General features: G+C 41.9%; 1 protein-coding gene across 1 annotated transcript in view; it reads right to left on the bottom strand.

Annotated features, from left to right (window-relative positions):
* Positions 1–18,744, bottom strand: part of COL11A1 (collagen type XI alpha 1 chain) — a 239,140-nt gene that overhangs the window by 210,727 nt on the left and 9,669 nt on the right. Inside the window, exon 2 of the mRNA XM_032797054.2 lies at positions 4,458–4,625. Coding sequence (XP_032652945.1) covers positions 4,458–4,625 — 168 coding nt within the window. The remainder of the gene's footprint in view (positions 1–4,457; positions 4,626–18,744) is intronic.

The raw sequence follows: 18,744 nt of genomic DNA on the forward strand, positions 1-18,744 counted from the left end.
GAACCTTCCCCAAGCCTATACCCAGCTTAGATCTATCTTGCTGCCACCAGACAGGAATATAGTGCCTGCCTCGCTCTGGTCCCCCCAGACTTTCCCTGGAGAAACCCCCCAAGACCCAGACCCCTGGGTCTCCCTATCTCATCCCCCAGCTTCCCCCTTCCTGGTTAGCCGGTGCGATGCTATACTTCACTCCTTTATACAACCGGAGAGGCAATCTAGCTTCCCCGAGGCTATGCATTCACCTAGTCAGCTCACACAAGAGATTCCCCTCTCCTTTGTCTGTAGCCTTTTCCCGCCCTGGGACAATAGGAAGGTGAGACACAGAGTTTGGGCTTTTCCCTCCCCCCTCTAGCCTGTCACCGATATAACAGAGCTCTGGGCCAGAGATTCCTCTCCCCTCTGCCTCACTAGGAAAGAAACTTCCACAAGGTTTAAAAAGAAACTTTTATAAAAAGAAGAAAATACCAAACAATGTTACTGCATTAGAGAGATCAATACAGGCTCTTGCTTAGGAAAATATGAATAAACAGTCTGATTTAAAGATAGCCCAATTAAACCAGTCCAACACAGTCACCACACATGTAAATACAACACAAAGCATATAACAGCCTATTTGCCTTGTTCTTTGTACTCACACTTTGTAGGAAAATGTTAGAAAGAAATAGGATGTAGCAGGAAAGCTGTTTCTCCATAGCTGGGAGAAAACAAAAGACCCAGACTACACAATTCCCACCCCTGACTTTTAAAAAATCCAGTTCTCTGATTGGTCCTCTGGTCAGGTGTTTGGTTCCCTTTGTTCACCCTTTACAGGTAAAAGAAAATTAACCCTTACCTTACCTATCTACTTATGACAGTTAGTCTACAATGGCATTCATAAAATAAGTGCAAGTTAACACAGGAACTTTCCCCCCCCAAAGGAATGTCTGGACTCTGAGGCCTTGCTTTGGCAAAGAATGCCTATTCTGTGCTAATGGCTCCTAAAGGCCAATGATCCAATGTCCTTCCATGAGTTTTCAGTCACCAGCCCACTGTATTTGAAGGTTGATTAACAGTGTTGCTCTACCAGTAGTTCCTACCCATTTCATTTCTGCACAAGACATTTTTGGATCTTATTGTCACTGTAATACTAACAATAGAAAGGGACTGATTAAAATGTTAGCTTTAACTCTGTGGTGCAGCTGTAGTACTTGAATAAAATAACTGAAGAGTTTTGAAACTTTTTTTTAGGCTGATTAGTCAAAATACTACCACCCCTACTTGTGTGGAGTAGCAATTTATTATGCTCATAATCCCATTGATTATGTTCAGTGAAGTATATCCTCAGGTGGGTAGCTCCATTGCCGTCAGTGAAGCTCTATCATTTTATACCAGCTGAGGAGATATAGTCTAATGTGAGGAAATGTGGAAGAATCTGGCTCGAAATATATTTTTTTTCCTAAATTTCCTTTCATTGCCTCCCCCCTTGAAATAAAAAGAGATGAACTAATTCTTTAAATGATGTAAGATGCACATGAAAGGTCTGATAGCAGTTCCTCTTCTAGATGTGTCTATTGCTCTGAGATTGATGTATTATTATCGCTTCCAGATAATAAATACTTGAGGATCTATAAAAATCCCAGATGTTGACCATGTCATTACTCTTCTAATAGGCAAAACAAAAATATTTTCCTTGCCCATATTTAATGGGTGTGTTCAGAAGCAAACTCACTCAAAATCTGCTTTTATGTCACGGCATGAAGATTGAAATTTTATATATATACATTTAATAAACTGCAACACTTTCAATCAAGTGAAAAGAGTGGAAGCAAAATCATGGAATGAAAGTTTGTCCCCACCCCAAAATAAAAATCCAAAGAAACTTTTTACATAATGTGCTTATTTCATGACAGAGAAATCAGAGATGAGATGGAATCACATTACCTGTTACCCACAACTAACCGTGTGTAGTCCTCAAAATATCAAGATTTCCTTACATAATGCCAACCACATGATACTTCTGGGAATGATTTTGCAACAACCAACCACAATCTGCATTTCTACCACTGCAATATAACTCCCAGAAGTGTTGCTTTTAAAATAGACCATTCCTGGCACAGAAGTAAGAAACTTCGCAATGCCGTCCACCTTATGGAAATATCAGCAAATATTCATAAAATTCCCTTTGACAGAATGATGAGAAAAACAGGTAAAATTACTTAGGTCTGTTCTGTCAGCAATACTCATGTTGCTCCCATTACTATCAATGCAAAGTATGAAGTCATAGCAATGGAAGAATAGGCCTTTTAGTCTAGGAACACAGCCAGTCATATAGTTTCCTTCTAGCCAGTAAATGTCAGTTATCATCCCACCTCAGAGATTTGCCACTTAAACAAAGAAGCAACATTTGTTTTATTGTGCTGTTTGTTCCATTTCCCTTCCTTTCTATGCATGTGTAAATATGTTACCATACCACTATTTTTGTAATTACTGTTGCTATAATATGACAACTGTAACTGTAGCCTGAATTTATCAATATGTTAAACCATACAGTTAATTTAATCTAGAATCTTTGTGAAATGTTAATCGTTATGTCTATTAATTGGTGAAATATTCAATTCAGGTAAAGACGCAAAAGTTCAGATGCTTATTTTAATCTTTAGCTAAACCTCTTGATTCTGAAAATTTGAGGGTAGAAATCTCACAAGAAACATTTTCTCACATTTTTTCAGTGCTTCTTTTCTGGTTGCAGTACAAACTTGTTCTCCTATGCCTGCTACTAAGTGTAACTATTGCTTCTTAAGATAACTGGATCCAATAGCTGTCTTTTGTAAATGTTCCAGATTAAGCAGTGACTTCCTAACACAGAAGCTGAGAGAGTTCATATGGTGAGGCACTTTATACAGTGAGACAAGCTTAGTGACTAGTTAACAGTATGTCTTGCAGTCCCTGCTGAAGCAAAATTCTCATTTAAGTCAATAGGTGTTTTGTGAGACTGATCTTCACAAAGGCAATGAAAAAAGAATTATTAAAGATTTATATAATATCAAGCAGTATTTCTCTATGTATGGTATTAGATGGCCTGATTCACTGATGTCTTACACCAGTGTAAATCCAAAGTAGATCCATTGCAGTTAATCGAGTCACGCTAACATAAAACTGGTGTGAGAAGAATCAGGCCCTAAATATTTGGTATGTAATTTTTTTAAAACACTCTGTCTGCTCATTTGATTGGCTGCTTCCTCATTTGTACATGAATGGAAAGCAGGGACATGTCATGATGCTACACTAGTTAATGGGAACGGGCTCTGTGCTGCAACCAGCAGAAAAACACAGACAATAAGAAAACACATCAGGAAGCACAGATCGTGCAATCTCATGGTGGGGGAGATTTGGTTTGATGGAGGGAAAAGGTAGTGGCTACTTTAAGGGTCTCCCCCTTCTGGAACTGGAAGCAGGTGGCCAGGGCCGGCTCCAGCTTTTTTGCTGCCCCAAGCGGCGAAGAAAAAAAAATAAGAAGATAAAGCCGTGATCAGCGGCACTTGGGCAGCAGCTCCATTGCCGCTGCTTCGTTCTTTGGCGGCAATTTGGTGGCCGATCCTTTCCTCCAAGAGGGACTGAGGGACCCGCCACCGAATTGCCGCCGAAGACCAAGACGTGCCAACCCTAAGCGCTTGCTTCCTGCGCCGGTGCCTGGAGCTAGCCCTGCAGGTGACCAAGAAGGGTGTAAGGTATCACCCAGAGCTGATGACACTCAGGTAGGCTATTGACCCCTGCACACCTAGAGGAAGGTATATAAACCCTGCCCCTCCAACATGAGCCCACTCTTATGACTGATTAGCAGCTCCCAGCCCTTGGATTAATGTAGGATTTAATTTGTAATGGTCTAATGTGGGCATGGTGCTGGTTGCCTTATTTAAGACTGGGGAAGAATTCTCCCTCACTACCACATTGGGCAAGATGGTGTGGGGTGAGTTTTTGCCTTTCCCACAGCAGCTCAGAGACCTAGTAAATGAGGTCAGAGGTGGGATGTCACAATTTGGCAGGTATCCTGTACTGGTACTTATTCCATAGGGATCCAGTTCCCTGAAAAACTGGATTTAGAAGTGGACTTAGGGGAAGACATCCCTAAAGAAGCTGGGAAACAGAATTGGGTCTCCTAATGTCTGGTATAGCAGGGAGGCACTGTCCATTCCCTAGCCCCTTAACCTGCATATTTTGGGTTTAGTGGTAGAGTCCCAGAAATGGGATGGGAATAGCAGTGGAGAGTGCTGGGAGTCATTGCAGCCCTCCATTAGGTTGAAAGAATTAAGGAAGGAACACTGGCTCGCATGCACGAATTACTGTAGGTTAGTTCCGAGATGAGATAAATAATATAGTAGTGACCAAATTAAACCACATCCCTTGTATATTGTCTATCTTTCTGCATGTCTGGGACAATAAGAAAACACATCAGGAAGTCGACTTTCTGATAGACTCACCTGGGTACAGTTGCTTTGTTGGGGCACTGATTTGCGCATGTTTTGAAACTCTGTAGGCAACATCTGATCCTTTTGAATCTCTTCTGTTTGTGCAAAATCCTGTTGTTCTTGATATTCCTTCTGGTGACTTGTGAAATTCTAATGCTTTTAGCACATCAACTGGTTCAGCTGAAAAAGTAGCAAAAACAACAACAAAAAGAATTATTCATACTGCAACATTTCAAAAAGGAAATGAATTGCATTGCTATATACAGGTGTCTAGTCATAAGAGTGGCTACATCATATTTTGTGTTATTGCAGGCTACTCTTACATTTGAGTATTATTTTAACAGGGCCCTTCTCTCATCAAATATCTAGGAGCCCATCATGTCCAGTGTAAGTTAGTTAAGATCTGATTTTTTTAACAGGTCACTTGCTAATTGAGATTTACTATTTCATAAATAATTTGGAAATTAGTGCTTACAACACAGATTCCTTTAACACATGAATTTTGATAAGTGGAAATGACTTAACGAGCATTTCATATATTGTACCAACACTTAGGCCACGTTTACACTACGGGATAAAATCGAATTTGCTAAAATCGGTTTTATAAAACTGATATTATAATTTCGATTTCATGCGGCCACACTAGGCACAGTAATTCGGCGTTGTGCGTCCATGCTCCGAAGCTAACGTCTATTTCTGAAGCGTTGCATTGTGGGTAGCACTTCTGTAGTTATCCCATAGTTCCACAGTCTCCCCGCCCTTGGAATTCAGGGTGAATCTTAATTGTCGCGGGGGTTCTGGGTAATGTCATCAGTCATTCCTTCCTCCGGGAAAACACTCAGCTGACAATCTCGCGCCGTTTTTCCTGGATTCCCTGGCAACGCCATAGCACGGCAACCATGGAGCCCATTCAGTTTTTTTTTTTCCGGCACCGTTGTGTACGGATGCCGTGGAGAGAGGCGATCTCCAGCGCTACACAGCAGCATTCACTTACTTTTGCAATGATAGCAGAGATGGTTTACTGGTCGTTCTGTACCGTCTACTGCCGGAGAAACTGGCAATGAGATGACGGTTATCTCTTCCCCTCTGTACTGTCCGCTGCATCATGAGTGCCCCTGGCTGAAATCGGCTGGGCGCAACGCAAAAGCAAATGGGATTGACTCACTTGTGAACTGAGTCAATCCCTCCTTATGGTTTCTATCAAAATAGAGTCAGTCTTGCCTAAATAGGCCAAGTTGTGAGATTGAGACTGTATCAGGCACAGCTGCTCCGTGTCAGTATTCACAGGGGGTGCCCTGCAACAACCCCACCATTGCTTCCCTCCTCTCCAACCTTCCTGGGCTACCGTGGCAGTGTCCCCCCCCATTTGTGTCATGAAGTTATAAAGAATTCAGGAATAAGAAACAGAGACTTGTTAGTGAGATAAAATGAGGGAGCAGCCTCCCGGCTATGACATCCAGCAGTACAGAATTTTTTACACAGGAAAGGAAGGGGCTGAAGCCTCCAGTGCTATTATGAAGATGCTTATTAGCTGTTTTTCCTATTCTACTGGGAGTAACCAGGAATCATTCCTCATGATATTGAGCAATTATCAGCATGGGTTCATGAGGACAGTTACCTGTCCTACTGCACCTTCCTCCGGGGAGGGAGAGGAGCGTGTTGCTCTTCACTGCTGTAGCATCGCCGTTCTCCAGCAGCATTCAGTACAAATGAGTGACACTGAAAGAAGTCAAGAATGATTCCTTTCTTTCTCACATGGTGGGCGGGGGAACTGAGAGCTATTCCTGAACCACGCCAGACACTGTGTTTGAACCTACAGACATTGGGAGCTCAGCCAAGAATGCAAATACTTTTCAGAGACTGCTGTGGACTTGGGAATAGCTGGAGTCTCAGTACCCCTCCCTCCTCCATGGCGTCCATTTGAGTCTCTGGCTTCCGTTGCTTGTCACCGCAGCGCTGGTAGCCTGGAGATTTTTTTCAACACGTTGGCATTTCGTGTCTGTAACAGAGCTCTGATACAACAGATTTGTCTCCCATAAAGCGATCAGATCCAGTATCTCCCGTACGGTCCGTGCTGGAGCTTTTTGGATTTGAGACTGCATCGCACCCGTGTGATCAGACTCCACACTGGGCAAACGGGAATGTAATTCAAAGTGCGGGGCTTTCTGTTTACCTGCCCGCTGCATCCGGTTCAGATTGCTGTCCACGTCAGTGGTGCACTGTGGATACCGCCGGAGGCAATCGTCGATTTCCGTCCACATACACGTAATCCGATATTTAATATCAAATTTGCGCTACTCGTCTCGCGAGTGGAAAGTAAAGAATGATTTAAAGAGCCTTATATTCGATTGTAAGTGCGTGATAGTGTGGACGGGTACAGCGTTAAATCGATTTAACACTCTTTAAATTGATTTAAACGCGTAGTGTAGACCAGGCCTTAGCTCCCAAACATAATCTTTTTTGACTACTAATACAAATATACATTCTGACCACATGTGACTGAGGGTACAGCACCCTTCTCCAGAGGTTGGTAGGGAAGGGGTTAATTGTCTCCCCATCTAGCTAAAAGAAGCATCATAGGAATTTTACAGAGCTGGAGCAACTGTGGGGGATTAATTAATTCACTCTCCACCCTGCTGAACACACTAGAAGTGGGATGTACTTTGGGAAGTTGGGGGTGTAGTCAGGCTGCAAGAATCAAGGTGGAATGATTTCTAGAAAGAGGGCTGGAGAAAGTTAGCTAGTTGGGGCTCTCTTTTTTCTAGAATTTGACTGGACTAAACCACACTTCAGATCTTTATGTGGGATTTTCACTGTTGGTAGTCCTGTTGTAATGGTTTGGCTCTTAAAGGAGTAGGATTATGTTCACTATTGAGTCTTACAATAATGAACACAACAAAGTTGTTTAATCCCCACACGGGCATGAAAAATCATCTCCTGCTCTGAACAACTTGCTGTGCCACTTATATTCATTCTTATGAGATCAGTGCATTAATATACAGTAACTGTTGCTCAGGCACCAATGTGTCATTGATCTATGAATACATGCAGATTTTATTTTAGGCATAACAGGATGATGGTATAAACAGCCGTGATATTGTAAAATATGTCGAAGTCATACTGGGTAGCTAAGAAAAGGACTAAATAGACAGAGCCTGTTGTTTCTAGGTCAATGGTTCATATTATTATTTATTATTATTGTGATAATGCCTAGGAGCCCCAGTCATGGGGTCCCATTGTGCTAGGCACTGTACAAACACAGAGAAAAAGAGGATCCCTGGCCTTGGCCCTGCCCCAGATGTCTGACATTCTAAATAATCTAAAACAATCCAACCAAGATTGCTGGTGGCCTGTGGCTGCTGGCTGATATGAAGTAATTTTAAATTCTCACTCCAGGTCCTGGTAAACAAATGTCCACATAACAAAAACACTCAGAATTTGCACTCTTCGGCATCCTTGGTTACAGTTGCAGGGATGCCAAGGACTGAATGGCATGGAGACAGAACTACTTTTCCCTCAAAAGAGGCCCCTACAAAACAAATGTGCAAGTTGGGTGAGGCAGCTTACATCACATCGCTCATGCTGTACTGCTTCAGGGAGATATAGGGATGTAAAGTTGGCACTCTTCATTTTACATATAACATAGAGAAAAAGATAATGTCACTGATTGTTTTCCCTTTGGGCCCAAGTCTGCAGTTTCTAAGCAGGCAAAATTCTAACCACTTTCTGTAAAGGCAAGCTTTTTAAAACTAAATTAAATTACTTCCACTGTTAAAACTGAGCAAATTCTCAACACAAATGCATTTGGTGACTATATCCCTTCTTTCTCCTGTTCATGAACTGTGAACAAGCAGTAGTAATGCATGTATTCTCTATTAACTATTCATTTCATGAGTCCCCAAATATCAAGTATGAGCCTGAAATTCAATGCTTGTGAATATTCATGTATTTGAATGAATGTCCACCAACAGCAAATAGAAAGGTTGAAAATACAGGAAAACTGAAATTCTAGAATCACTGAAATGTTTGTGAATATTTTTCCTCAGTTTGCTCAGCCATAGCCAATATTGTCTTCAGTTCTGATTTTGCTTCAGTTCAGCATTTCATAAATCATTCTATCACTAACACATGTGAGTGCATTTAAAACTAAAATAGTTCATTCTATTCAGCCAATTGCACTGCCAGCATGAAGATAGATAATCAAGTGTGTGGTTAAATCTAACTCTGTAGAACTCCAGCTATGGACTTTCTAAAGTAAAAACATTCCAAGATTTCGATAATGAGATAACAAAGTATATGCCTCCTTCCATCTGGTGATACATTTTCAGAAAAAAAATACCAGTGAGCTTCTGCTACACTTACTTTAAATAATTCAACCCTGGATATTTTCCTCCTCCACCAAGATTACATTATTATCAAAAATAAATACAATATTGAATGTTTATCACAAGTTAATACATCCTGAAAGAATCCCTAAATGTACACCTGCTACAAATAAAAGATGTTCTACATTTTCCTAAAATTAAATTTAAACATTCTGAAAAGCTATGTTTCAACATTAAATAATCAAAATCATTGCACAAAATCTAAAAAATACCAGCTTTACCTTTGTAAAACTTGGTCTGTGCCTTACAAAATCATTCTTATTAATTTCAATGAATATGCTATATATTCACTGAACTGTCCCATTACTCATGTGGGAGACATGCCAATGCACTTCTACGACCATAAAAGGGTTGGGTAAACTGTTTCTCCAATAACTGATTGGTGTTTTTTGTAATGTATATAATGAATAGAGCTGGTAAAAATACTGCAGAATCAGTAAATATGAATATCATTCAAATTCTAAATGGTTGCTTAGTTCAATTAGTTTTGTGCCCCTTTTGCTGTTTGCAGACATTTCTACTGACTTCTTCCTCATTACTGTTTGGGTAATGGCTGTTTCTTGAATATCTGAATTGGAATGTCAGCAAGACACAAAAAAAGAGCATTCATCGTTTGTTGTTCTGCTGCTTAAAAAATGTCAGTCAGGGATCAGAGCGATATCAGGTTATATAGGTGATCACTCACACACCACAAACAGCAGATAGTCAAACTAAATACTTTCCAAACAGCCCAGAAGATGAAATTTATTTCCACAAACTGTTAGTCAAATCATTTGGACAGCAAACATAGCAAGCTTGTTCACAACAATTTGCAAATAGAAACTTACTCAAAATAAATAATTTGGCCATCTGCAATAATGATATAGCTGTTTTGCTAAATAACAGTTGACCATGAGTAACAAATTAAATTTATCTGTTTTATGACATTTTTTGGGGTGACCACCACTTTGCCTGGCATAACAGAAAATACAAAAGCACCTGATTATTAAACTTTAAAAGAAATGATGATCCAAACTGAGAAAAGGAAGTTCCCTGGTAAACCTACAAAGAAATGTATAAAACTTATTCATCTGGGCCTACATATCAGGAGAAAATCTCTTTATAACAAATGTTGGGACCCTGTGCACTATGGACATTGCTGAGGGGTGTAGGGGTACCTTCCTTAAACTAGTCACAGTTTGTGATGTACAAAATAATTGCCGCCTTAGCCAAAACTTCAAAAAACTTCCCCCCTTTTCACTCTCTAGAACAGAGGTATTCAACCTGCAGGGAAATATCCCTTGCCCAGAGGAGGATGGCATGAACGGACATCAGATTTTCTGGGTGGGGGATAGGGTGGTGTGGTAAGTGTTCTGATAGTTCAGAGGTTATGGTAGACATGTGTGGGCCCAGAGCCATGCTGCAGAACCACTCACTCAGGTTTGGCTCTGACACTTCTGTCATGATGGAGGAGTGGCCAAATTTGAGTGAATGAAGTTTTAACCTGGCACGCAGGATCACAGTGTTACAGTCCTGCTCAGGTTTGGCCCGACCACCTCACCATCATGATAGAGTGATGGCTGGGCCAAATCCGAGTGAGTAGCATTACTAAAAAGCAGCAAAGAATCCTGTGGTACCTTATAGACTAACAGACATTTTGGAGCATGAGCTTTCGTGGCTAAATTTCACCCACGAAAGCTCCTGCTCCTGCTCCAAAACGTCTGTTAGTCTATAAGGTGCCACAGGATTCTTTGCTGCTTTTACAGATACAGACTAACACGGCTACCCCTCCGATACTTAGCATTACTATGTGGGTCACGAAGGTGCAGTGATACTCCACTTATTGATTTGGGTTTTTCCCCAGTTGTTGAGAGCCTCCCTGAAGTGGGGCTCTATTGCAAGTGCCCCAAGTGCACATTGGTTAATCTGGACCTGGCTGATATCATTCAACATTTGGCCATATGAGGAAGCCTGAGATACTAAGGACCCACCAAGTTTGTATGTTGTTCAGTTTTGATTGATCTTAATTTTGCAGGACATTCTATTGCTTCAGTAGATATCAGTCTGTGATAGACCCTCTCACAAAAGCTTCCTTAAAGGGACTCAGTCTGACTCTGGGTGGTACTTTTCTGGTACAATTTCTCCAGCTGGCATTGAAATGAGACAAGGTTTTCACTAGCAATGAAATTCACACCTGTCTGTTTACTTCTTCTAGGAGAAAAAAGCTAAAGAAAAATGCAAATAAATGTTATGTCATATCACACTATTGCATCCAAGTAGTACATGGCTTTTTATCTGGTGTCTGGGGATGGGAGTGTAAGAAAACACCAAACCATTAAAAGTGCATGCACAAATCACTGTTCAGATGCACAAAATGGGTGCATGGGCCTCTCTGAAAAAACTGTAATTGAGCATGCAAAACTTAAATATCACATCTGAAAATTTAATTCTATGGTTGCTGTGGTAAACTGGCAAAATAAGTACACAGTTGTACAAGTCCCTGACCTTGCAAAGGGAGCTGCTCACAGAGTGCCTTACAGCCACAATTCCCAATGGCTTCAATTGCACCCTACATGGACTAAGCAATCACATGCAGAAAGATCTGAACCCAAGGATGTCCTATTAGAGCACAGCTTTAGATCTTAAGAGGCAAATCTTGCCCCCCTGAGGTCAAGACACAATGGAAAAACAACTTTCCATTGTTCTGGTTACCAGACAATGGAGAACCTAGCCAAAGAGATTCTGCTTCCCACTAAATATCATAATGCAGAGTTCTGCAGCACCTCTGTACCATTCAAGGGGGTACGATTTGGCACAAAGGGACTTATTCTCTCCAGATGTGTAACTTCCATGGATGTTAATGGATGTCATGCAGGAATAATGAGAAAAGAGTTTGATATTGTTGGATTTGCTGAGAGGACATGGAGGACCGTATTGTTTAAATTCCTTACCAGTGTATTGATTGTCATTTTACTTTCCTTAAAAACAATCTCAGTGTGTGAGCAAAGGTCGTGTATTTCCATCTACCTTCCATCCATCAGCTTTTTTCAGTTTGTTTGGAAGTTTTGACTAGTTAGCTGGAGACTAGTTGTCCAATATCCTAGGCTAAAGCACAAGATAACTTTAATGACATAGTGTCTTTAGAGCAAAAACACCTCTGTATTTGGCAGATTTAAATTTACAGGGGCAAATTCTGCTCTTAGTTACCAGAGTAAGTCTGAAGTAACTCCATTCATTTAGTGAAGGTATTTAGATTTACAGTGGTGTAACTGAGAACAGGATTTGGTCCACAGTATTCCATACTGAATGTATCATTTAGGGCATACTTTTATTACCTTCTACTGCTTTTTAGGCTTGTTGCACACTGAACTAAATGAAAGCCATGGAGTAAAATGAACCAGAATGGTACAAATATAAAAATATTAACAACTTTGAGGAGCAACTGAACTATGTTCTGAATAGGAATAAAAGATCAACTTCTCTGTTGGTGTAACTCCACTGAAGATTTTTTTTGTGGGGGAAGGTTACACAAACGTAAACCAATAACAACTAGAAGTTGAGTTACACCAGTGAGAAACTGGTGTGATATCAGAATCAGGCCCAGAGACTTTAAATATTGAGGAAGATTTTACCATTTTTATTAAAGATGGCTGCTGAACTGGCATCTGGATTATTGCTGGAGATGCTCTGGATTAAGAGTGACTGCCTTGCACCTTTAAACAGGGGGCTGTTTGACTGGATGACTGAAAAAAAGGGAACGACGCTTTATGGGTTGAAGGGGGGGTGGGGAGAAAAATGAAAACTGCTGCACAAGGGATAGCGTGGTCGCTGACTCATCCCCTAGGAATGGAGGGGGTTAAAAGTGCAGCCCTGGGCCTGAAGCCTCCTTTTTACATGGAGCAACCTCGGGTGGTCAGTCACCTTGAATGTGCTGTCATTCCATTCCAGATGTGGGCAGACCAGCCATGGACGAGGTGGTGTGGATCAGTGGGCACAGGATTGTTGTGCTTATGTGAATAGGTGGACATCCTAGTGGCCTTAAGAGTTGGCAACCGGGGTCCAGGATGGGGCAATACTGTGTTGACATGGAAGAAGAAGCATGTTATTGGGCCAGCTCATGCCACTGCTGTGTGCTAAGGGGCCTGTCAGCAGTCACTGGCATGATGTGACACACATTACAGAACACTATTTGGGAATGTGTAAAGGAGTTCAATTACTGCCCAGAACAAGAAGGGACTTGATGCAGATCCGTGTTGTCAGACATGCATTCACGCATGGTCTGGCTGAGAGATGTGGAGCGCCATCTGGGTGGACAAGGCCTGACAGATTCTAACAGCGGAGTGGCCATATCTCTTGAGGTCTTAAGAGGCTTAGCAATTGGGTCACTCTGGGGCACCAAATTATTCAAGGAGTATGGGATTCCCCCATAAAGCCTGGGAGCCAATTTGTTTTGGCCAGTTTAGAAGGAGAGGCAGTAAAAGATGTCTGGGAACCCAACTGGGTTGGAGGGAAGGGGGAGGCATCCAATCTAATTGCTGGTGCCTCCTTGTGACAGATGTCCAGTGCAGGTACTCCATAGGGAAGGTATACAGTGACCGGATAAATGGTTTGGAAAAGGACTTAAAAAGAGGTGTTTGTTAAAGGAATGAATGGGGGGTGATTGGGGACTCCTATGATTGGTACAGCAGGGAGTCAACCCCCCACATTGTTATATCCCACCTTATCCCTCCAATGGGAGTGGGAGGATGGTAAGGTCCCAGCAATGGATTTGCTGGAGTGACCTGGATGGAAAAGAGGGGGAGCTGGCGGAAGCCCCATGGGTATGGTAAGGTCAAGGCAATAAATTTGCTGGAGAGACTTGGATGAAAAAAAGAGAGGGGGCTGGTAAAAGCCCCCAGGTAATTATGGAAAACATGGGGATACCTGCACTGTAAACTTTTATCTGCTGGGTAGTCCCAGACATCTAATAATAAAGTGATTGATTAAGCCCATGTCAAATGTCTCCTGTCTTTCTTTCAGTATAGCCAGATAATCACACAACCCTCTGAATTTAAAGCAGAGTGATCTTATTAAAGGGTCATTAACACTGCAGCACATTTAAAGCAAAGAGAAATTTAAAGGATGTAATAAAACATATATGGAACAGAACTTTTTATTTTATATTAAATACAATTGTCCCTTAAATTAAAGTGCCATTTAGTGGATGTTAATTCACAGCCAGTGACTTGGCCATTTTATCATACTGTCACTTTTTCAGCCTTCACAGAAACAGTTTTCTATGATAAATTTTCAATTCCTGGAAAAATTACATTAAGTTTCTATTTATATTTTGGGCCAGAATCACCAGTACTATCTGACTTTTCTGCACCACTCTGGTGAGACAAATGAGACATAAACTCAAATTAACCGGTCACTTAAACTTGTTTTCCAGCAATTTTACATTGCCAGAGCAGCACAAAGTACGTGGAATGAATCTAGCCCTTTTTGGGTGAAAGAGATAGGAAGGGATGGTTCCATTTTTTGGTCACCACTTCCAGCACTAGATTTCCCACAGATACAATGATTTTAAAAAAAATGCACCATGCCCTACTACTTCTTATGAATTAATAACCAGTATCATTTCATTTAAAAAATAAAGGGCATTATACTTTGAAAAGTGACTTTGTAAAAATGATAATAGGATTCCATCTTTGGAGCAGACTCTGATCCCCTTACTCACAGAGAATAATATCTTGCCCTCCATTAACTTCTAAACAACATGTGTGTGGGGTTAAGAATCTGGCCTGTATTATTATAATTACTCCTTTGGAGCAAGATTCTGATATCTCTCCTCATGTTGCATAGTATCTTACTCCACAAGCAGTACCATTGATTTCAGTGGGACTATTCTGGGAGTTATGTACTACTCATTATTGGTAATGGCAGCAGACCATGCGTCTTCATATTTAGTATTTTATAGTGCCATAAATATACACAGCACCTTACACACAAATATGAGAGAAACCTATTTTCCCCCACCTCCTTCTGCCCCAATATGTGGTCTACAGTCTGTGTGTGTTAACTTGTCTGGCTTTCTCCTCCTCACTGAGGGAGATTCCAGAGCAGGGATAGGACAGGAATCATGCTGTCAAAGGGGTGTCAGAGTGCTGGGGGAGCCATGCAGCAATAAAGAAGCTCAGTTCCTCCATTCAGATGGCTTGTGCCTCTAGCTGATCCTTCAAGGGATCTGGAGCTTCACATTCATAGACTGGAAAAGCAGAAGGAAATCCACACACCCACACCCTGTCTGACAGGAGAATCTGAGGCAACTAACTACTTGGTTAGTTTAAACCAATGGAACTCCATGCCCTTTGTGGGAGTGCTCCCTGTAGGTGAACGTAGAGCACTAAGTTAGACAAAAAACAACCAAAAAGGGGAGTGGTTGTAACAAAGTCATGAGAATTTACATTGTTGAAGTTTGGTGTGCTTTATGGAATTTCTGGATTTTTTTTTCAAGTTAAAGGCAAGAGAAGATGGCTCTTACCTTTGAGTGGTGCTATATTAAATATTTTCGGTTTACAAGAATGTTGTCTCTAACTGTGATTTCTGCAAACTCAATCTGGGATCAGAAAGACAGACAGTCAAGTTCATGCATCACCAGCTATCATTAAAATTCTAAAATTATAAGAAAACCTAATTAACCCTCCTATGGTTGTGTATTTTCTGAAGGAGTAGAGAGTAACACAACTGTATTTTATTCTCTAATATATGCAGGTATTACTTTGGATTTACAAAGGGAGCAGAAATTTTGAGTTAACAAAGTGATAGTATCTGACTATAACCATGCTTTAAGACTAATTTTACTTTAGTAACTTAGCAGTCAAGAAAGTTTCTAGATTTACAATGGTGGAGACTGGAATCTTCTTTCTAGTTGTAAGGGGACTGTTGCCCCCTTACTAACATTCAGTGGGGGGGTTGGTTGCTAGCTCCCAGCACTAAAATGGGAGGGGTCAATGGGAAATCAGGAGCCTGAGACTGACAGTCTCCAGGAACAATGAGGAGAGGCCAATGCTCCAGGTCAGCCTGATTGACAGGGTGGGCAGGCTAATCAAGGAGTCAGGAGGCCAGGGGGGTCCTGTCCTCCCTGTGTGAGCTGGAATTGTCTGAGTCAGATGGAGTGAGGCTGAGCTAAGGAGAGATCAGGGGCCTGAGCTAAGCTGATGGGAGCAGAGCTGCAGTCCAAAAAGCCAGAGCACAGCCCAGAGAGAGCAGACCTGCAGCAACCAGAGCCAGAGGGGCCAGACATGCAGCCCAGGAAGCAGGTGAGAGCTGAGAGCAGAGTCACAGAAGCAGCCTGCAGAGCAGACCTGCCCTGGAGCAGTGCTGTAACAACTGGAGCCAGAGAGACCAGAGAAGCAGCCTAGGAGCTGAAGGCAGAGCAGCAGCAGCAGCAGCCGTGCTGAGGCAGTGCGGAGCCAGGGCTGGAGCAGTCCAGAGCTGGGTATGGTGAGCAGCTGCGGAGAGCGAGGGGGACCCTGAGCAGTGGGCACAGCACAGGGAGACACCTCAGCCAAGAGGCCCTGCAGGCCAGACTTGGGGCTGATGCTGGGAAGAAGGGTTCTGCCACCCAGAGCCTGAGAGTGTGTGTCCACCGGCAGAGCAAGTGTCCAACCCGCAGCATCCCTGCAGCACAGCCAGGGCCTGAGAAGGAGGCCTGGGACCTACAAGGAACAGACTGTGAACTGCCCTGACATCCTAGAGACACTGTTTGTGATGTTCCCTGCCACAGAGCGGGGTGATGTGTTTTCTTTTAACCTTTCCCATTTTTCCTTATTCTTTTTTTTTAAATTAATTGTTAATTAAATAACTTGTATTTGCTTTAAATTGTATGGTGTGATCAGTGGGTCAGGGAGATGCGCAGTGCAAAGAGAGTACCCGGAGTGGGGACACCCTAGCCCCTGTACTAGGTGACCACAGCAGGGTTGGGGGTTGAGCCCCCCAGGAATCCTGGGCCCAGCCTTGTTGGGGTTACAAGGACTCTGCCAGACAGGAGAGTGGAAGGGGAGTCCTCAAGGGCAGGGAGGCATCTGGGTAAAGGAAGTGGGAGCGAGGACTCAGATCCTTTTGCTAGCCCACTTCACCGAGGTAGTGCAGAAGCCAGGAAAGTTCCCCACGATAGCGGGATCATTCCCCCGCTTACATAGTCACTGAACAACTGTAGCAGAGGCAATAGCAATGCAAGTTTCCAGAGATGAAAGACGTTTTTGGTCTCTGTGCCTATTCAGTATTTGGTTCCTCTGTTGCGATGGCAAAAATGATACAACTAGTGCTAGTTAAGGTGGTGGTTTTGTGATATGAGCCTTCCAAAAAATTCACCGAACCTATCAAATATACGCCATCCATCCTTGCCTACCAACCTGGGGTGTATTCAAAGTGGTAAGCTAGAGGTAAAAAGTTCCATGTCCAATGATCAGTAGCTTTTCCCATTAAACAATTACACATTTTTGAGTAATAGCTTCTGTGCTTTACATGAAAATTGGAAAACTATTTTTAATCAGTTTAAAACAATAATATTTGGGCCAAGGGTCTTTTGACTTTCAACCTAAATATAACATAACATTACAAAACATAAGAAAAACCCTGACAATCACATTCTTGGGTTCCACTATATTACTGAGAGATAAAATCATATCACCATAGCAACTGAATAAGATTTGCTTGACTGAAACATAACTAAAGTAATGTGTCATCCTTAGTGGACCATGTACATATACATAACAATGGGATTGATCCTCAGTTGGCTAATGGAGCTGCACTGTTTTATACCAGCTGAGGTTCTGGCCCAATCATTCTGAGCAGTTAATACCTATATATCACATCCTTTATAACTAGGTAAATAAACCACTTATCACCTTAACCCATTTTTTAACGTTCATATCAGCTACCTACACAATATCTTGGACAGTAATTTTGTCTGCTTTTGCTGCAAAACAAGAGATTGATCCAAGGTCAGAGCCTTGCTACTCCTGTCTAGAGAAAGACAATATAGAATACCTGGGCACTTCACTGTTGGGAATTATTATTTGAGGAAGAGTAAATCTTCAATGTACTGTGGTCTGATCCCTGCTCAAAAATACCTTTCTTGACTTTAACAGGCTTGTCTGTTACCAACCAGTACCTAACCCCACCCCACCTTCCTGGGGATGGTCATTGAGAAGCTGGTTATAAGCCAACTCCATCATCAGTGGATAGTCTTCAATAATCTGGATCTTAGTCAATTATTCTTCAGACCTGTATTTGGACAGATAGTCTTCATGGTCAACAATGACTCAGGGCAATGGACTGAAGTCAAATATCCACACTAATCCTATTAAATCCGTCAGTAGCCCTCAATGCACTTGATTGAGGAAGTGTTGCTCTCTTGACTGAGGATCCTGTGGCAGGGACAAAATTCCTTTTCAGTGGTTTTGATCATTCCTGTAAGAGACATCCCAGAAGCCTCTGATGTTCTTCCCACTTGTGAAGTCCCACAATGTTGATGTTTTTTCCCCCCTCACACATGGATCTTGCCACAGACAAAGACCACTTAAAAGCTTCAGCTTGGTAAGAATTTGGTTATCCACATTTTAGGTAGGGCAAACCAATTTCAGCACATTGTAATCTGCCCCTTCGCTGCATTTTCAGATTCAATTAAAGGTGCCAGTGACTGAGCACTATAATGCTCTAGGATAGAGTTATGTTGAAGATTACCTCTTTCCTTATCCCATATCACCTCAGCTGCATATAGAAGGAAGGCATGCCTGACAATAAGATGATTGTAGTGGCAGGCCTCTGGATCGGGAATTCATTCCCACCAAAAATCTTACCAGGCCTGAACCTGACTATACTTAGATTAAAAAAATTTCTCTTTGCTCAAGTCCCTAATAAAATATAGGTGTTGAAATCCTCTTAGCAAT

This window comes from Chelonoidis abingdonii, chromosome 7 (assembly GCF_003597395.2).
Source record: "Chelonoidis abingdonii isolate Lonesome George chromosome 7, CheloAbing_2.0, whole genome shotgun sequence".
In the NCBI taxonomy this organism is placed as follows: Eukaryota; Metazoa; Chordata; order Testudines; family Testudinidae; genus Chelonoidis; species Chelonoidis abingdonii.